Source organism: Corythoichthys intestinalis, chromosome 3, assembly GCF_030265065.1.
Source record: "Corythoichthys intestinalis isolate RoL2023-P3 chromosome 3, ASM3026506v1, whole genome shotgun sequence".
Taxonomy (NCBI): domain Eukaryota; kingdom Metazoa; phylum Chordata; class Actinopteri; order Syngnathiformes; family Syngnathidae; genus Corythoichthys; species Corythoichthys intestinalis.
The window spans coordinates 31067828-31089137 of record NC_080397.1 but is presented as its reverse complement, the minus strand read 5'-3'; the positions used below and the strand labels follow the sequence as shown (position 1 = coordinate 31089137).

The following is a 21310-nucleotide window of genomic DNA, read 5'->3' as shown; positions in this document are numbered from 1 at the left end:
ACCGTGAAGCATGGTGGAGGGAGCATTTTGATTTGGGGCTGCTTTGCTGCCTCAGGGTCTGGACAACTTGCAATCATTAATGGAAGAATGAATTCAAAAGTTTATAGGATGTTTTGCAGGAAAACCTGAGGCCGTCTGTCAGACAGTTGAAGCTAAAAAGAGGATGGATGCTGCAACAAAACAATGATCCAAACCACAGAAGTAAATCAACTTCAGAATGGTTTCAGAAGAAAAAAAAATCGTTCTGGAGTGGCCAGGTAAAAGTCTAGACTTGAACCCCATTGAGATACTGTGGCATGACTTAAAGACAGCGATTCATGCCAGACATCCCAGGAATCTGACTGAACTGCGGCAGTTTTGTAGAGAAGAATGGGCCAAGATTGGGGGGGTGGCACAAATTATTAAATGTGATGGTTCGCTTTCTTATTTTTCCCCCTTCTGTCATTGTTTGAATACTATCCTCAAAAAAATATGAAAACCTATAAATGTTTTGGTGGTTTTAGTCAAAGCAGACACTGTTTTTTCATCTGTGTGATGTTGACAAAGATCAGATCACATTTGATGGGGATTTCATGAAGAAATGTTTGAAATTCCAAAAGGTTTAGATACTTTTTCATACCACTGTATACTGTATGTATATAATGGAAGTGACATATAAAGCAAAAAAAAAAAAACTCTTTCGGGAATAGCAGTTTTGTGATCTTGTTAAAACTGGGAAGGGCAGTGCTTCCAGACAACTGCAGTGAGTCAGTATACGTCTGTAACACATCCGGTGCACACATTGTGTTTTACATAGAGAGGTGTTGCCATACAATGGGAAATTTAAAAGATGTGTGAGCAACAAACTGGACTTTTTACTGTAAATTTAAGGGAATGCAGCCTGCATGTAGAAACATGCATAAGGCTCTGAGTTCTGACATTCCTGTCTCCTGAGAAAATGACGGTGAGATCCTACAGATCCTGTTTGGCAAGGGAAAGGAGGGAGGGAAGAGGGGAATGGAAGGGTTGGGCATGAGAACTCGCCGCACGCTTCAGTTACTTATTTGCATGCCCTATCTTGTCTGGCCTTGCATATGATCATGCTCAAAAGGTTTAGTATGATTCAGTTTGGACTTGATTCGTTTTAGGGGGATTTCGTGATTGATGTGTAAGTTATTAAATATTTCAATCTAAATGTCCTAAACCCACTTCTATATCAAAATAACACATTAATATTGCACTTGCAGTAACTCATATGAGCGCCAATGGACTGAATCTATGACTGTTCCTTGACACAACTCCAATGCTGAATTTGGTGACTACTAGGAACATGAGTTGCTCTGGGAATAGTGAGTAGGGACTCTAGCATCATCTAGAGGCAAAATACATTCATAACAAGAAGGTTAGTTTGATCAAAAATTGTCTTGAGTTTGGCATCAAACCATTACCCAATAAATCTCTCAGACAGATGCAATGAGAAATACTTTGGGCTCTAATAAAATTAAATCTTGAAGGTCATGTTAATATTATGTCTGGCTACGCATATGAGAATTGAACTATTGAACTATAAAATATGAATTGTAGTGTCTTTATGCTTATGCTTTTAAACAGAATTAACAGAACAGAACCAAACAGAATTAAATCAGGGATTTTAACTGTTATTGTTGACCCATAACCAAGCAGCCATACAGACAGAATATGATATTCTCAAAACATATACTCATTGTATATTTGACTGAACAGCAAGACACAATTATATTTTTCTACATTTGAAATGCAGCCCAAAACCATGTTTATCAGAGTACAGCCCAGAAGGTGTTAATTACAGTGCAAGCTTATACAATATAAGAAAATTTGTCAAACCTAAAGAAGTAGAATTAAGAAATAATATCAACAACTCATCTAATGTCACTGTAGCTGTCAGAATCTCAAGGGTGCCAGGAAACACAATTAACAATGAAGAAACAACTGAGGTGTGAGTAACCTAGATATGAGATGATGAAAAATGAACAAAATCAAAAATAGAAATGAAGAGTTAATTAATATCAGTAAGCAAGCCTTATATTTTTTCATATTTATGCACTGTTGATCAATTAAACACAGTGGCAATTTACATGGGCAAATCTGTAGATATTTAATGTTCCAAAATTTATCATCTTTACCTACTGTTGTACTAGACTAGTCCTCAAAAATTCTCATTATATGAGTACACATAAACTGTTCAGTCAAAAGTGTCAGCCTCAGCTGAGAATTACCTCATCTAGTGGAGGCCACATCCTCTGCAGAAATATTAAACGATTCTGGCTCATTATTTGTGACATCAATAAACAGCCTTGAATAACAGGCACTACAGTAATGATTAATAAGGAGGAAGCTATCAGCAGATATGGAGGCAGTGAGGCACTGTAGCATTTCGGAAACAAGTGCATTTTGCTGACACTTAAAGAGCACGTTTTCTCACTATGAGCCATTAACGGGTGCATTACAAGTTGAATATTAACACATTTTGAGATGGTTTATATGCTATGTCTAGAGAGTTGTCTTTCTCATGCAGTATATATTCCTGTGATGTGAGGAGAAAAGCCAAACGTTCCTCCGCAATGCTTACAAAATATTCTTATCTTTTTGTAAAATCCTGTTGTCTTGGCTCACCATGAGTGTGCAAACTCTAGAGATACAGTGGGGCAAATAAGTATTTAGTCAACCTCTAATTGTGCAAGTTCTCCTACTTGAAAATATTAGAGAGGCCTGTAATTGTCCACATGGGTAAACCTCAACCATGAGAAACAAGAAATGTGGAAAAAAAAAAAAAAAAAAAAAATTTAATGAAAAAAAAACAATATCACATTGTTTGATTTTTAAAGAATTTGTTTGCAAATCATGGTGGAAAATAAGTATTTGGTCAATACCAAAAGTTCATCTCAATACTTTGTTATGTAGCCTTTGTTGGCAATAACAGAGGCCAAACAATTTCTGTAACTCTTCACAAGCTTTACACACATTGTTGCTGATATTTTGGCCCATTCCTCCATGCAGATCTCCTCTAGAGCAGTGATGTTTCGGGGCTGTCGTTGGGCAACACAGACTTTCAACTCCCTCCACAGATTTTCTATGGGGCTGAGATCTGGACACTGGCTAGGCCACTCCAGGACCTTGAAATGCTTCTTACGAAGCCCCTCCTTTGTTGCCCTGGCTGTGTGTTTGGGATCACTGTCATGCTGAAAGACCCAGCCATGTCTCATCTTCAATGCCCTTGCTGATGGAAGGAGATTTTCACTCAAAATCTCTCAATACATGGCCCCATTCATTCTTTCCTTTACACAGATCAGTCGTCCTAGTCCCTTTGCAGAAAACAGCCCCAAAGCATGATCATTCCACCCCCATGCTTCACAGTGGATATGGTGTTCTTCGGATGCAATTCAGTATTATTTCTCCTCCAAACACGAGTATTATTGTCAATTTTTTTAACCAACTTGTGTTTCTACCAAAAAGTTCTATTTTGGTTTCATCTAACCATAACACATTCTCCATGTCCTCTTCTGAATCATCCAAATGCTCTCAAGCAAACCGCAGACGGGCCTGGACGTGTACTGGCTTCAGCAGGGTGACACGTCTGGCAGTGCAAGATTTGAGTCCCTGGCGGCGCATTGTGTTACTAATATTAGCCTTTATTACTGTGGTCCCAGCTCTCTGTAGGTCATTCACTAGGTCCCCCCCGTGTGGTTCTGGAAATTTTGCTCACCGTTCTTGTTATCATTTTGACGCCACGGGGTGAGATCTTGCATGGAGCCCCAATTGAGGGAGATTATCAGTGTTCTTGGATGTCTTCCATTTTCTAACAATTGCTCCCACAGTTGATTTCTTTACACCAAGCGTTTTACCTATTACAGATTCAGTCTTCCCAGCCTGGTGCAGGTGTACAATTTTGTCTCTGGTGTCCTTCGACAGCTCTTGGCCATAGTGGAGTTTGGAGTGTGACTGACTGAGGTTGTGGACAGGTGTCTTTTATACCAATAATGAGTTAAAACAGGTGCCATTAATACAGGTAACGAGTGGAGCCTCGTTAGACCTCGTTAGAAGAAGTTAGACCTCTTTGAGAGCCAGAAATCTTGCTTGTTTGTAGATGACCAAATACTTATTTTCCACTCTAATTTGGAAATAAATTATTTAAAAATCAAACAATGTGATTTTCTGTTTTTTTTTTCCCACATTCTGTCTCTCATGGTTGAGGTTTACCCACGTTGACAATTACAGGCCTCTCTAATATTTTCAAGTAGGAGAACTTGCACAATTGGTGGTTGACTAAATAGTTATTTGCCCCACTGTACATAGTGGTGCAGGTCTATGAAATTGTCAATATGTGGTCCAAACCACCCTTTCGCTTGGCACATGTCTGGATGTGCGTCTGGTTTTGTGCCAGTCAAGAAAATCGGGCCGTGTGTCTATGATATGACAACCGGACCAGCTAGGTTCTTTCAAATTTAAGGGCTTCTATTAAACCCAAAATTACCCTTTAAAATGCATATCTAAACAAGTAAACTATACTAAATTATTTAGATTTTTGAGAAAGAAACTACACTTGAACTCGTAACAGCCACTGGGAAAATAAATGGTAGTTATCCCACAGATATTCCTTTAAGACCCCTGTAATTATTTTACTATGCAAACAAACAGGCAAAAAATTAGCTATGGGCAGCATAAGTCTTATGACCACAGTGAAAGGGCGGGCGCTCAACCTGCTCCTTATATAAACTGCCGCACAGCAGAAACCTTCTAACAATCCACTGCTGGTATATGGGCAGCACTTTCATTCAGCTCATTGTAGCCTGTATGCAGTGGGAGATACAACAAAGAAAAGAGTAAACTTTTACTCCTGCAGTGGCACAAAAGTAAGTGAGTACCAGCTGTTTTCCCCCTGTCCTGTGCTTGCCTGCTTGTCTTTTTGCCATCATATTGCTCCATTGGTGTTATGCAAGAAAAGCTCAGGAGATTAAAATGCCACTATTTTCTGTTGTGATGGTAACTGTTGTTAAATACTGACTTTTGGCAACCTGTAACAACCATATACTAACAACTTTTGAGTTTTTATGGAGTTCAATGTTTGTGTAATCCAAATACACTCTGGCAGTGCTTCATTATAAACTGTCAGTGGCAAACTGATTAAAAAATATATATTTTTGTTGTCAATGTTCTAAATTTCTATTTAGAAATGTAGAACATTGTAGTATTCTTTGATGCTCGAAAAACTAGTCTAGTACAATGTGACCTGGTGTGAAATTGGTAAGTCCATTCAGATTATTTTGCTTTTGTTTGTATTAATGCAAGTGCGTTACGCCAACTGAGATCATAAGCATGTCCTGCTGCACCACCATCAAGACTGCTTGGGAAAAATAACACCACAGTTATGCTTTTAACATTCCTCTCACAAGTAATGACATATACTCAGGCACAATTTTGAAATACCACTTCCTTTTTCTCCCAATTCATTATTAATAGCTGTGAGATCAAAATCCCATTTTAAGCAAACCGATACAATGCTATGATCATGATAAAATCTTGTAAATGTAAAACAGATTGTGGCTCTGTCCTTGGTCTGTAAAATATTCTTTGTTGTAGAGTAACCCATGCACCTCTGTTTTTGCTGCTCATCTCACCACAGGTTTGCTGTCAAAATGGATGTCATTCCCTTCTTCCAGATATCCTCCCATCTTGTTTGTATTCCTACAGATAAACCATGCTTACTTCGATAGCAGTACATGATTACTTCTTATTGGTATTTTTAAATCAGTCATTGTATAGTAACTTACTCATATTTCTTTGCAAGTCAATGATGGATTCAACCCCTGCTGTCACAACCATAATGACTCTGGCCTCTCACTCGGACATGTCCGGTTACTTGTGGATCTTGATATTGGGCTTTGTAATTGCCTTTGTCTTGGCATTTTCTGTCGGGGCCAACGATGTGGCAAACTCCTTTGGTACAGCAGTTGGTTCCGGGGTGGTCACCTTGCGACAGGCCTGTATCCTGGCCACCATCTTTGAGACAGCGGGCTCAGTCCTGTTAGGGGCCAAAGTCAGCGAGACGATTCGAAAGGGTATTATTGACGTCCAGATGTACAACGGCTCCGAGTATGTCCTCATGGCAGGATCAATAAGTGCAATGTGTGGTAAGCATTCATATGAGTGCAGTCTATTTATATGTCATTTGAGCTTACCTGAATTTACCTAACCCTAAACCCAAGAAATTGAGAACTCTTCCAGACATTTCCCAGGTGTTGACCACTGGCCTTGTTCTGTTTTGACAGGCTCTGCCGTGTGGCAGTTGGCTGCATCATTCCTGAGGCTCCCCATTTCCGGAACTCACTGCATCGTCGGGGCGACTATAGGTTTTTCCATGGTAGCCAGAGGTCACCATGGTGTCAAATGGATGGAGCTACTTCGCATTGGCGAGTATATTTAGACTGTCTATATTTTAAAATATTTGTTTTACCCACCGTATTTTTCGGACTATAAGTCGCAGTTTTTTTTGGTCTTTTTTTTTTTTATAGTTTAGCCGGAGGTCCGACTTGTACAGTATTCTGAAGCAATTTTTGTGAGAAATTATGAAGACGTCATTATATCATTTTATTTTTACACTAAACCACAAGAAGGCGCTCAAGGCCTGTGTTTCAACTAGTGTTGCACCGATACCATTTTTTGGGCCCGATACCGATACAGATACCTGGCTGTGCAGTATCGGCCGATACCATTCCGATACCACTCTGTTTGCAAAAAAAAAACAAAAAAAACATACATACATACATACATACATACACATATATATATATACATATATGTATGCGTATAACGAATGCAACGATACAATTAAGTCACGGTTCGGTACGATTTTCGATACAATTCAATACATTTAATGCTCTGAAACAGAAAATACAACTGTTATTATTATTATTATTATTATTTTTTTTTTTTTTTTTTTTTTTTTTTTTTTTGCTAACAAGCAAAAATAACAGTGCCATCATATAAACAAGCATTTTAGTGCATAATATTTATGTGCTTACTTCTTACTGATCTGAAGAAAAATTTTGAATATAAGTGCTGAGAACAATTTTTACTGTTTGTAAAGTGGTCACACTGTTGATTGCTGCAGCTCTCTTACAGCTATATTTAAATATCCTATTTGTGGTCCGAGTCCATCTATAACATGTACTGAATTAATAGTATTTGCAGCATTATCTATAGTCACTGGTATGGGTTGATTTGGCCTGCTTAACTTCCATTCTGTCATGGCGGTTTCTATTTAATCAATGTAGTCTATAGACCCTACCCACGTGACGTCACAACTCCTTCCTCCTGACTGGTGCCGCCCAATTGTCCGTCAACACATCATGTTTCCCTGTTACGGCTACGTACATTCCTCCTATTTACGACGTGTTTTTCTGCTCGTTAACATTAATAATCAAAATGGTGAAGGCGTGTGTGGCGGTCGGTTGCAATAACAGAGAAGATAGACGGAGAAGACTGAGAGACTTGAAGTTCTACCGGATTCCGAGAGACCCGGAGAGAAGAGAGCGAGATGGGCTGCTGCAATTCGACGAGAAAACTGGGCTCCAAACGATTACCACAGATTATGTAGTAGTCATGTTATATCTGGTAAGATGCATTTAATATATATTTAGAGGGTTTTGGGCTGACAACCACAATTAAGATCATTGCTAGGCTAATCGCCGACAACATACACGTATGTATGTAGTGAGAGTGCTATCGCTAAACCATATAAACATTAAAAGCCCTAACTCCATTGACAAACGACATGAAATACATTAGACTTGACAGTGGATGTTAGCAATAACAAAAGATTTTGAATTGAAAATTTCGTAACTCACCTTTCCAAGCACAAGATAGATTCCTGCCGAATTTTCGTGTACGAGGACCTGTTTCACCCAACCAGCAACGAAGTATTTATAAGCCTCCAAGCTCTTAAAGTTTTTCAAACTTTCGTTTAGGCTGATTTTGTGTGGACACTATAGTTGTACAGTTCAGGGTAGCTAGCAGATGTCAGGCAAATACGGCGGAGACAGCGGGTCGAAAAACATCGATTTAGGCATCAAATATGGATCTGGCGAATGGATAAACTGAAGCTTTTCCACATAACGCCTTTTATGCAACGCATCAAGTGAGTTTACGGCATCCGAAAGCACCGGGTCTTCCATGAAATGCATTATAAATTGCTCGATCAATTGAGACCATTGATAATACAGACACAAAATGACGGACAAGTGGGCGGAACCATACAGCGAGCACGTGATTTTGTGACGTCGGTGGGTAGGGTCTATGGACTACGTGTCGCTCTGGGCTCACGCAGCTAATGGCATGGGATCTAATGTAGTACATCTAGGTTGCTATTTGATGATATCTAGTGTGCGCGCGCGAGAGTTGGCATGGGATCTAACATAGGACATCTAGATTGCTATTTGATGATATCTAGTGTGCGCGCTGCGCCGCTTGAGTGTTTTCTGGCCGCAGAAGTCACTTCTGCTCGTTACTGCACAACACCAGCATATTACAATCGACTTTCATAAACAGGACGAGTTTGAAGTACGGCGCTCTCAATTTGCCACCCATTGTTCATCATGAAACCATGAGTTTGCTGAGTCTCCCACGATCTTAACCTTTCTGATCCCATCGGTGCTATACCAGCAAGCGTTAGCTCACGCATGCTAATCGTTTGTGAATACCATGTTGAATGAGCAGACTAACATCGCGAAAATGCGTTGTAGTGTATAGCCATAATATTGAAAACGAAGGTGTAAAAGTCGTGTGGTAATTTCGAGACAAAGACATACAGATGTAATGGTTTGGGAAGTTAGATCACGTGGGGGGACAGTATATTAGCGTTCAAATGATGCAAGTACATGGTATCGGCGCTCTAAATGCTGGTACTCGTCGATACAGATACCACCAATTCGGGCCAGATCGGCGCCCCCTGCCGATACTGGTATCAGTGCAACTTTAGTTTCAACACTAGCAGTAACTTATAAAAACAAAAAAGGCGATTTATATTCCGGTGTAGGGGTGTGACAAAATATCGAATTGGTGATATATCGTGATACTCTGTATCCCAAAAGTTTATCGATATTGTCACGGCGGGGCACACACGGCTGAACTCAAATGCACGAGAAGAGAGGATTGCAATGTCCAAAAAGTATTTAATTCACAAAAGGGAATGTAAAAACAGGCTTCAAAGTTCAACACAAAACAGGCAATGGCAAAAACTTATCTCGAATGATGGTGGTGACGTGATGGCCTACTGATCTCCAAAACATGGAAAACGCACTGGCAAAGGGCAACAAACAAGAGGAGTATTTAAGGAGTATAGCTAATGGGGAACAGGTGTCGGCACTCAGGTGATTAGGGGAGGAAGACAAAGCTGACTTAAGTGAACACAAAGTAACCTACCAAAATAAAACAGGATATGGAAAGACTAAATCAATGCCGCTGACGGCGGCTTGTAACAGATATGCTCCTGCCAAGAATTGAGATATCGTTTTAAACAGGTGTCAGTGGGAAAAAAGGGACCAACAAGTTGCTACCAAAATCTTCCACCATATAGTGTTCCAGGTAACTCTGAGGCTGCTATTGACGGTGCTCGACGCCCAATCCATTTAGACTGGGAACGTTCGTTCATTCGAAATAGGGCTGCAGCTGTCGAGTATTTTTGTAGCCGATTAATCGATGAACTATTTATTTCGGATAATCGAGTACTCGGATACGGGACATAAAAAATTAAAATACCTGAACTGAGCCACACACGGTATATAAAAAAAGAGGATCTATGTACAACAAAAGAACAATTGGCTAACTTACATAGCAAAAGTCCGCTAGCTTAAATGCTTTAAAATGCTAACACTTTTTTTTACAATGCTCTCAACAAATGGCTCGGACACATATTCCCACAAAAAATGGCTAAATATACCTTTAAAATAAATTACGAATGCATTCGAAAAACTCATTAACTCAAACAAAAACTTAGCTTATGTTGGTCTTAACAGGGAGCTGATGGATTCAGCCATGTGAAATGAGGTAGACTAGAGGGTCGTGTATCCACCCAAAATCAATGAAAATAAAAGCAAACACTTTCAAACTTTCATTTCATTACAACGCCACTTTAATTAAACGAATACCCGAAGCAGCAAAATTTAATTTGAATCTATTTTTCCAATCCAATACTTGTGTTAATAGATTAATCGTTGCAGCACTAATTCGACAGTAGAGCATTCGCAGTCTTTCCGTCCGATTTTTCGGGGCATTTATAGGTTACTTGTTGTTCATTTACAGGTCATTTACTGTTGAGTTTGAGTCACTACCTAATCATTTGGGTGATTCCAAGATCACTTCCTGTTCTGTAACTCAAAATAAACAGGAAGTGATCCATAAAATACTCCCAAATCAACAGGAAGTAACTGAAATCAACAGGTAAATGACCTTAAATAGCCCAAAATTACCTCATTGCTGCCAATGACGGCCATAGACGTTCAATCCGTTTGAAATGAACGAATGTTCATTCGCTGCCACCCTCCCAGTTCAAATGGATTGGACGTCTACTATTGATAAACTCATTCCAATTCACAGCAGAAGCTTGTTTTTCTGTTCATTAGTTGTTTGTAGAATATCCTAGAATGATTTCCTGACCAACGTATCGATAATCGTTGTATCGTCATATCGTCAGATCATCGTTATTGTGAGCTTTGTATCGCAAATCGTATCGTATCGTGAGGTAACAAGAGGTTCCCGCTCCTATTCCGGTGCAATTTATATATGTTTTTTTCATCTTCGTTGTGCATTTTTTGGCTGGTGCGACTTATAGTCTGAAAAATACAGTACATGTTGTTTGTGAGTTGTGTACATTATTTTTTTCTCCTGTACAGTGGCTTCCTGGTTCCTATCACCAGTGCTGTCAGGCATCTTGTCTGGGATTCTCTTTTTCTTTATTCGCAAATTCATTCTTTTTAAGGTAAGGCTCATATTTAGTCATTGTAATCAGTTCTGATGTCATCCATGTATATGGCGGAAGACACTCAGGTGTCTTGAAGTTCCGCTCTGAGACCCCCAATTTTGCGAACTTTCAAAATTGTCTGATATGCATGTGTGATACATCATTGGAAAGCTTGAAAGCTCAATTTTCTGGGGGATAAAATTTTTGAACAGGTGGGCATTTAAAAAAAACAAAAACATTTTTTAAACAGCAAAACCCTAACTGGAGGTGAGAGCACGCGAGAGCAGAATTCAAAACGCCATGATTTTAACGAGATATTATCGCGTACTTACCTTGTTTCGATCCAAAAACTCCATGTAGCATGTATCATCGAGTGTCAAGACATAAATGTGAATGGGCACAGCGGGCTTTTGGGGGGATTTTATGGTTGAAACATGGTAATATAACAAGGGTCGTGATGCATAAATTGCAGACATCAAGGAGTGGTTGAGATTTTCTTTTTCATGTATTTACCCTTTGAAACTATTTTTTTTCAATTTTTTTTTTTTGTTTTGTTTGGATCGATTATTAATGATCTAACATAACGGAGAAAATGCGACAGTAACAAAAAAAATACAATTAAGCGATCGTTATGAGGTAGATATCCGTGACTTTTTTACAAACGCCATTTTTTTCATTGTGACGTAATTTGTTTAAAAGTTTAAAATATGCGAGTGAATAATTTTTTTAAGTCATTTTTTTGTAACGAAATATTAAACATCAATTAATTATATTAATTTAAAATTGATTTAAGATTTTGAATTAATTATTGATTATAAGTAGGGCTGTCAAAATTATCGCGTTAACGCGCGGTAATTAATTTTTTAAATTAATCACGTTAAAATATTTGACGCAATTAACGCACATGTCCCGCTCAGACAGTATTCTGCCTTTTGGTAAGTTTTACAGCAAGGCTTTTTGTGCTGTCTAACAGCGAACTCTTGTGGTCGCTTTGCGACATGGTTTATTGTTTTCTTGCCAGTTCAATATGGCTGCACGACATCTCGGGCTGACGCCTATGTTGTAATGTTGTGCTTATATGATCCTTGGACAAGATTTGTCCGTAAGTATGGTTGTTGTAAAGAATGTACATATCATGTTAGTAAGCGAAATGTTATATTTTTTGTATGAGATGCTTTTTGTTTATGTTTAGTGAACCTGTATAGCGTGCTAAGCTAACGTTGTTGCTAATGCAATGCTTGTGTACTTTTTTTTGTAGTTTTACGACGGTCTAAAGAGAAAATGGTTTGAGGCCATTTTATTAATAAATCAGATGAAAAAGGAAGAAGTCTGATTATTTAGGCGTCGTTCACTAGCTGTCTAGCTTTGGAAAAAGTAGACGCTTCGGAGTGAGGACAGCATAGACAGATTTAAAGGACAGTAGAGTGAAATGCCCACTGCAGTCCTTATGTACCGTATGTTGAATGTATATATCCATCTTGTGTCTTATCTTTCCATTCCAACAATTTATTTTACAGAATATATATATATAATTTACAGAAAAACATGGCATATTTTATAGATGGATTGATTTGCGATTAATTGCGATTAATTACGATTAATTAATTTTTAAGCTGTAATTAACTCGATTAAAAATTTTAATCGTTTGACAGCCCTAATTATAAGCTAAAATGACAGACATTTAGAATAATAAATATAATTAATTGCCTTGTTTTTATGGCTGGGTTGAAACAAAAGCTGTTGCGCGAAACGGGGGTTTCCAGGTAAAATGGACAAATTAAAAATAGTTTGGGGGCTTAATGCGCCATGAATCTGCTATGGCAGCATATAGACATATTGTTCTATCAAACACTACAGTTCTTTCAGCTTAAAATACAGCAGTTTTTTTTTAAAAGAGGGATGCAAGAGCAGAAACTGCTTTTTCAGCCTTGTCTGTGTTGTCCGCCAGACCCTAAACCCTCCCAGATAAGTAAACCATTGCTGTAATAGTGAAACTGCGTTAAAATAGTATGGCATTTTTTAACGTGTGTTACACGATAATATAATAAGTACTTGGACATTAAAAATAATGTCTATTACTTGCTCGTGCTTGCTGTTCACCTCTTAAATGGTATAGGCTGACCCGCTTCCAAACGGCCTCCGAACTCTTCCAGTGTTCTACGCCTTCACTGTGGGCATCAACCAACTCTCCATCATGTTTACAGGAGCACCAAGTAAGTGACTCTTCACTACCCACTACAACACAGTGTAAAGTAACAAATCATGACTAATGCTGTGTTTAACAAAAAAGGAGTGGCCCTCTTTTCAGTGGCACACTTATCACAACGCACCAAACAACAAAACCGTTGACCTCAACTATGGGGGGTTGTAGAAAATCTATATTTCTGATAATTGCATCATACCCAAGCCCTCATTTCTGGACACACTTCCTTTATGTTTGCCGTTTGATATATGGTTAAGTGATGGGCCCATACAGTAGTGTCAATTAAATAAAATCGGTCAGTAAGAAAATATCTCATTTCTCAAATTAATTTTTCCTATTTCTGGAAAAACCTGAATGAATGCAGGTTGCATGAATGAATGCACGCAAAGTTATCTGACTGGTGCCCTGAACATACCAATTTCTTATCAGAGGACCGCAAGTCCTTTCTGTTGTAGATTAGTGTACTTTCATTCATATTGTTGTCAGCAGACTTTACGGACATCTTCACCAATTTACAACTAAAAAAGGAGTGTGTTTACTTTTGAACAATCAAAGTCATAAATAAATTCCCTTAAGTGTGAACAATAAATGAATACGCTTTATAATTTAGCAGTTTTGTTGAAAAACACAGCTGTTTTGCTTGTCTAATGCTAGTAGATAGTGCCTACTTTTTAGTTTTAACTACATTTTCTTTCCCCAAAAAATATTGTGTGATATTGCCTGAGTTCCTAAAGGCTCTGACCTTTTTACAAAAATGAAACACTGTCACAATTTCAAAACAATATCATGTTCAGCTCCAGGAGCAGACAGCATTGTTTATGAATCAATAAAACATGCCGTTACATACGATGGACATACATTGTACCTTTTCTGTATTTTGTCAGTGCTGGGATTTGACAGGGTACCATGGTGGTGCATGCTATGCATCTCACTTGGATGTGGTGTCATCACAGCGTTAGTCGTTTGGCTTGTTGCCTGTCCACGCCTGAAGAGGAAAATAAAACGTGAGTAATTTTTTATCTGTTTTTAATGATTAATACACAGAGGCATGTATTGTCTTTCTACATGCTCGATCACAGACTTCTTTTGTGGGTTTTGAACAGAAAAAATAGTCGCTTCTCCCTGTGAGACTCCTCTGATCGAGTTAAACCGTAATCAACACACTCAAGTGGTGGACACATCAATACCCCGATATCCACAAACTCAGACCCATCTAACAGACAGTCAAAATGTTGCCTTCAAACTTGGAGGGTCAGAAGAAGCTGATCTAGACAAGGAGATCAAAGACTTCCAGGTCAATAATGGTGAGAAAGATTGAATTGACTTTAAACTTCTTCAATCAATCCCAATGACTTAGAGGAAAATTCATAAATTAAATGAGCTTATTTATGTTTACAGGACTAGATAGTAATGTTGGTCCCATGATGATCACAGACCCCCATAATGAACGACTACATGCCATCCAGAAAGACTCTGGTCTTTACAAGGACTTGTTACAAAAGCTACACATGGCTAAGGTCGGTGACTGCATTGGTGACAGTGACACAGAGGAGCGTCCTATTCGGCGAAACAACAGCTACACCTCCTACACCCTGGCCATTTATGGCATTCAGGGAGAATCTAAGAACAAGGACAGTGACGACTGGAGGAGGAGGTCCAGAGTGGACAGCTACAGCAGCTACAATTCAACACTGACCAAAGGAAGTTCAGTGAAGGATACCAGCGTGGCACACGAGGCTGTTTGGGAGCAACCTATTGAAGAAGATGAGCTGGAGCTTGACCAACCAGTTGTTTCCGCCCTTTTTCAATTCCTTCAGATACTAACAGCGTGCTTCGGCTCCTTTGCACATGGCGGGAATGATGTCAGGTAAAATTGAAAAATGGGGATGTGGTAGTAATATAATTCATTGATTTAAAGTTGTACTCAATGAAACATACTGTAGATATATTTATATTGCATCTTGTTGAAAACTATTTTGGTAGTTCTATTAAAGAATTCACCTTTTTTGTTGTATGAAATAAATTTAGTTTATGCAGAGTAATATTTTAGGATTCTATTCATCCAAATTTTGTCGATTGTACTACATAGTTCAGATGTAGCAAACATGATTTAGTCATCTCAAATTATTACAAAAAAAATAATGATTTTAATACAGAAATTTGCTAGTAATCATTCTCCCAAAAACATTTTTCCTTTTAGGATTTTACAAGTGAACAACTGAATGAATGATGATTTTTATTATACTGTATTAGCATTTATTGAGGGGCACTCATATTTAACTACGCTACAGCCACAGTGTCATCTGCTGGAATTACAGTGGGGCAAATAAGTATTTAGTCAACCACCAATTGTGCAAGTTCTCCAACTTGAAAAGATTAGAGAGGCCTGTAATTATCAACATGGGTAAACCTCAACCATGACAGACAGAATGTGGAGGGGAAAAAAAACAGAAAATCACATTGTTTGATTTTTAAAGAATTTATTTCCAAATTAGGGTGGAAAATAAGTATTTGGTCACCTACAAACAAGCAAGATTTCTGGCTGTCAAAGAGGTCTAACGTCTTCTAATGAGGTCTAACTAGGCTCCCCTCGTTACCTGTATTAATGGCACCTGTTTTAACTCATTATGGGCATAAAAGACACCTGTCCACAATCTCAGTGAGTCACACTCCAAACTCCCCTATGGCCAAGACAGATGAGCTGTCGAAGGACACCAGAGACAAAATTGTAGACCTTCACCAGGCTGGGAAGACTGAATCTGCAAATGGTAAAATGCTTGGTATAAAGAAATCAACTGTGGGAGCAATTATTAGAAAATGGAAGACATCCAAGACCACTGATAATCTCCCTTGATTCGGGCTCCATGCAAGATCTCACCCCGTGGCGTCAAAATGATAACAAGAACGGGGAGCAAAAATCCCAGAACCACACGGAGGGACCTAGTGAATGACCTACAGAGAGCTGGGACCACAGTAACAAGGGCTACTATCAATAACACAATGCGCCGCTACGGACTCAAATCTTGCACTGCCAGACGTGTCCCCCTGCTCAAGAAAGTACACGTCCAGGCCTGTCTGCGGTTCGCTAGAGAGCATTTAGATGATCCAGAAGAGGACATGGAGAATGTGTTATGGTCAGATGAAACCAAAATAGAATTTTTTGGTAGAAACGCAGGTTCTCGTGTTTGGAGGAGAAAGAATACTGAATTGCATGCGAAGAACACCATACCCACTGTGAAGCATGGGGATGGAAACATCATGCTTTGGGGCTGTTTTCTGCAAAGCAACCAGGACGACTGATCTATGTAAAGGAAAGAATGAATGGGGCCATGTATCGAGAGATTTGGAGTGAAAATCTCTCCCATCAGCAAGCGCATTGAAGATGAGACGTGGCTGGGTCTTTCAGCATGACAATGATCCCAAACACACAGCCAGGGCAATAAAGGAGTGGCTTCGTAAGAAGCATTTCAAGGTCCTGGAGTAGCCTAGCCAGTCTCCAGATCTCAACCCCATAGAAAATCTGTTGAGGCAGTTGAAAGTCCGTGTTGCCCAACGACAGCCCCAAAACATCACTGCTCTAGAGGAGATCTGCATGGAGGAATGGGCCAAAATACCAGCAACAGTATGTGAAAAGCTTGTGAAGAGTTACAGAAAACGTATGGCCTCCGTTATTGCCAACAAAGGGAACATAACAAAGTATTGAGATGAACTCTTGGTATTGACTAAATACTTATTTTCCACCATGATTGGCAAATAAATTCTTTAAAAATCAAACAATGTGATTTTCTGTTTTTTTTTCACAGTCTGTCTCTCTTGGCTACAGGCCTCTCTAATATTTTCAAGTGAGAAAACTTGCACAATTAGTGGTTGACTAAATACAGTGCCTTGCAAAAGTATTCGGCCCCCTTGAACCTTGCAACCTTTCGCCACATTTCAGGCTTCAAACATAAAGATATAAAATTTTAATTTTTTGTCAAGAATCAACAACAAGTGGGACACAATCGTGAAGTGGAACAAAATTTATTGGATAATTTAAACTTTTTTAACAAATAAAAAACTGAAAAGTGGGGCGTGCAATATTATTCGGCCCCCTTGCGTTAATACTTTGTAGCGCCACCTTTTGCTCCAATTACAGCTGCAAGTCGCTTGGGGTATGTTTCTATCACTTTTGCACATCGAGAGACTGACATTCTTGCCCATTCTTCCTTGCAAAACAGCACGAGCTCAGTGAGGTTGGATGGAGAGTGTTTGTGAACAGCAGTCTTCAGCTCTTTGCACAGATTCTCCATTGGATTCAGGTCTGGACTTTGACTTGGCCATTCTAACACCTGGATACGTTTATTTTTTAACCATTCCATTGTAGATTTGGTTTTATGTTTTGGATCATTGTCCTGTTGGAAGATAAATCTCCGTCCCAGTCTCAGGTCTTGTGCAGATACCAACAGGTTTTCTTCCAGAATGTTCCTGTATTTGGCTGCATCCATCTTCCCGTCAATTTTAACCATCTTCCCTGTCCCTGCTGAAGAAAAGCAGGCCCAAACCATGATGCTGCCACCACCATGTTTGACAGTGGGGATGGTGTGTTCAGGGTGATGAGCTGTGTTGCTTTTACGCCAAACATATCGTTTTGCATTGTGGCCAAAAAGTTCAATTTTGGTTTCATCTGACCAGAGCACCTTCTTCCACATGTTTGGTGTGTCTCCCAGGTGGCTTGTGGCAAACTTTAAACGAGACTTTTTATGGATATCTTTGAGAAATGGCTTTCTTCTTGCCACTCTTCCATAAAAGCCAGATTTGTGCAGTGTACGACTGATTGTTGTCCTATGGACAGACTCTCCCACCTCAGCTGTAGATCTCTGCAGTTCATCCAGAGTGATCATGGGCCTCTTGGCTGCATCTCTGATCAGTTTTCTCCTTGTTTGAGAAGAAAGTTTGGAAGGACGGCCGGGTCTTGGTAGATTTGCAGTGGTCTGATGCTCCTTCCATTTCAATATGATGGCTTGCACAGTGCTCCTTGAGATGTTTAAAGCATGGGACATCTTTTTGTATCCAAATCCGGCTTTAAACTTCTCCACAACAGTATCTCGGACCTGCCTGGTGTGTTCCTTGGTTTTCATAATGCTCTCTGCACTTTAAACAGAACCCTGAAACTATCACAGAGCAGGTGCATTTATACGGAGACTTGATTACACAGATTTGGATTCTATTTATCATCATCGGTCATTTAGGACAACATTGGATCATTCAGAGATCCTCACTGAACTTCTGGAGTGAGTTTGCTGCACTGAAAGTAAAGGGGCCGAATAATATTGCACGCCTCACTTTTCAGTTTTTTATTTGTTAAAAAAGTTTAAATTATCCAATTAATGTTGTTCCACTTCACGATTGTGTCCCACTTGTTGTTGATTCTTGACAAAAAAATTAAATTTCATATCTTTATGTTTGAAGCCTGAAATGTGGCGAAAGGTTGCAAGATTCAAGGGGGCCGAATACTTTTGCAAGGCACTGTACTTATTTGCCCCACTGTATGTATGTATGTATGTATGTATGTAGTATGTATGTATGTATGTATGTATGTATGTACACTATGTATGTATGTATGTATGTATGTATGTATGTATGTATGTATGTATGTATGTATGTACATTGATTCACAATTACATATTTTTCTCTCTAGCAATGCTATTGGTCCTCTTGTGGCCCTCTGGCTTTTGTACGAAAGTGGTTCTGTTACATCAAATGCACCTACACCTATCTGGCTACTTCTATATGGAGGAGTAGGTATCTGCATGGGACTCTGGGTATGGGGCCGCAGGGTGATTCAGACCATGGGTAAAGATCTTACCCCCATCACACCATCCAGGTACAGCATGATAATAACCACTTGCTTCTCACTTACATAACATGATGAGGTTTAACTTTGTTTTCATATTATGATCCATTTTAGTGGCTTCAGCATAGAGCTGGCCTCGGCTCTTACAGTTGTTGTGGCATCTAATGTTGGGCTTCCTGTCAGCACAACACACTGCAAGGTAATGAAAAAAAAATCTGGGTTTGAATACACCAATCAAAAGTGTTCTCAGAGATTCACTGCCAAATGTGAACACAGGTTGGATCAGTGGTAGCTGTGGGATGGCTGCGTTCAAGGAAAGCAGTGGACTGGCATTTGTTCAGGAACATTTTTATTGCCTGGTTTGTCACTGTTCCTATCTCAGGTCTCATCAGTGCTGCCATCATGGCACTCTTCATTTATGCCATTCTGTGATCATATTCTTCAAGGAGTGCATTATTATCTCAATCGATAGGTGGCAGTTTTTGTTGATAAGAATATTGCTCGAAGTTTGTCATGATTACTTACGAATGTTGCTATTACTGTTATTGATTGTAATTTTATATTTAAATTGAAATGAAATACATTCACAGTGAAATTCTGAGATGCACCCTTTAAAAGGGGAACATGTACAGCCTATGTTGTATCCTTGAGATTAAGCAGAAGATTGAGCAGAGGTTTTGATTAAAACTGTCACAGAGGTATTATGTATTATTTTGATTGTGAAATGCATCATGTGGAAAGTACAATAAATGTAATATTCCTGTGACAACACCACTTTCAATATTCTGTATTTATCATTCCATATACTTTCTAATTGTGATTAAAATGTTTAATTCTCACCTGAACATTTCTCTGCTTCATTGGACCATTTCACTCTGTTGATTGTGTTTCATGACACTAATTTGTTCCTCCCAAGTGTCTGCCAATTCAGCTAAAGTGTCTCTAACAGCAAATTTGTCATCTAGTGCTGTATTTTAATGTCTCCCAGATCAGGACCTCCAAAAATGTTGGAGAGGCTAATGCTGATCTAACTGCTCAAAAAATTAGCATATTGTGATAAAGTTCATTATTTTATGTAATGTACTGATAAACATTAGACTTTCATATATTTTAGATTCATTACACACAACTGAAGTAGTTCGAGCCTTTTATTGTTTTAATATTGATGATTTTGGCAAAAAAGTCAAGAAAACCCAAAAATCCCTATCTCAAAAAATTAGAATATTTCATCCGACCAATACAAAAAAGTGTTTTTCAATTCAAAAAAAGTCAGCCTTCAATTAATTATATCAGCTATGCACTCAATACTTGGTCGGGGATCCTTTTGCAGAAATGACTGCTTCAATGCGGCGTGGCATGGAGGCAATAAGCCTGTGGCACTGGAGGCCCAGGATGCTTCAAAAGCGGCCTTCAGCTCATCCACATTTTTGAGTCCGGTGTCTCTCAACTTCCTCTACACGATATCCCAGATTCTCTATGAGGTTCAGGTCAGGAGAGTTGGCAGGCCAATTGAGCACAGTAATGCCATGGTCAGTAAACCATTTACCAGTGGTTTGGGCACTCTGAGCAGGTGCCAGGCTGTGCTGAAAAAGGAAATCTTCATCTCCATAAAGCTTTTCAGCAGATGGAAGGATGAAGTGCTCTAAAATCTCCGAATAGCTAGCTGCATTGACCCTGCCCTTGATAAAACACAGTAGACCAACACCAGCAGCTGACATGGCACCCCAGACCATCACTGACTGTGGGTACTTGACACTTGACTTCAGGCATTTTGGCATTTCCTTCTCCCCAGTCTTCCTCCAAACTCTGGCACCTTGATTTCTGAATGACATGCAAAATTTACATTCATTTGAAAAAAGTACTTTGGACCTCTGAGCAACAGTCCAGTGCTGCTTCTCTGTAGCCCAGGTCAGGCGCTTCTGCTGCTGTTTCAGGTTCAAAAGTGGCTTGGCCTGGGGAATGCAGCACCTGTAGCCCATTTCCAGGTTTCTGCAGGTCCCCCAAGGTCTGGAATCGCCCCTTCTCCACAATCTTTCTCAGGGTGCAATCACCTCTTCTGGTTGTGCAGCGTTTCCTGCCACACTTTTTCCTTCCCACAGACTGTCTTGAAACAGCACTCTGGGAACAGCCTATTCGCTCAGAAATTTCTTTCTGTGTCCTAGCCTCCTTCTTGAGGGTGTCATTGATGGCCTTCTGGACAGCAGTCAGGTCGGTCCACCGTCTTGCCCATGATTGCTGTTTTGAGTAATGAACCAGGCTGGGAGTTTTTAAAAGCCACAGGAATCTTTCGCAGGGGTTTTGA

The 21310-nt window shown here is 39.4% G+C and overlaps 1 protein-coding gene across 4 annotated transcripts; it reads left to right on the top strand.

The window, feature by feature from the left end:
• The first annotated feature begins 4739 nt into the window (after positions 1 to 4739).
• On the top strand, positions 4740 to 19779 carry LOC130913509 (sodium-dependent phosphate transporter 1-A-like). 4 transcript variants are annotated; one of them, XM_057832179.1, is made up of 13 exons: positions 4740 to 4868; positions 5639 to 5731; positions 5804 to 6146; positions 6285 to 6425; positions 10905 to 10990; positions 13089 to 13185; positions 14060 to 14179; positions 14279 to 14479; positions 14574 to 15042; positions 16979 to 17017; positions 18853 to 19038; positions 19123 to 19207; positions 19285 to 19779. In XM_057832179.1, exons 2-13 carry the CDS (start codon positions 5714 to 5716, stop codon positions 19438 to 19440), a joined length of 1941 nt encoding a protein of 646 aa, XP_057688162.1. In that variant the 5' UTR covers positions 4740 to 4868; positions 5639 to 5713; the 3' UTR covers positions 19441 to 19779. The 4 variants fall into 4 exon arrangements, with proteins under 4 accessions (XP_057688162.1, XP_057688163.1, XP_057688160.1 ...); XM_057832180.1 differs by having other exon boundaries at positions 5639 to 6146; positions 14574 to 14692; positions 14789 to 15042; XM_057832177.1 differs by having other exon boundaries at positions 5639 to 6146.
• The last annotated feature ends 1531 nt before the right edge of the window (positions 19780 to 21310 follow it).

What these genes read in the sequence shown, in the direction of transcription:
- LOC130913509 (XM_057832177.1), top strand. Translation starts at nt 5,714, where the DNA reads ATGCTTACTTCGATAGCAGTACATGATTACTTCTTATTGGTATTTTTA. An exon ending in AGACTTCCAGGTCAATAATG is followed by an intron (nt 14,480 to 14,573) that starts GTGAGAAAGATT and finishes TTATGTTTACAG; the next exon opens with GACTAGATAGTAATGTTGGT. An exon ending in ACCCCCATCACACCATCCAG is followed by an intron (nt 19,039 to 19,122) that starts GTACAGCATGAT and finishes GATCCATTTTAG; the next exon opens with TGGCTTCAGCATAGAGCTGG.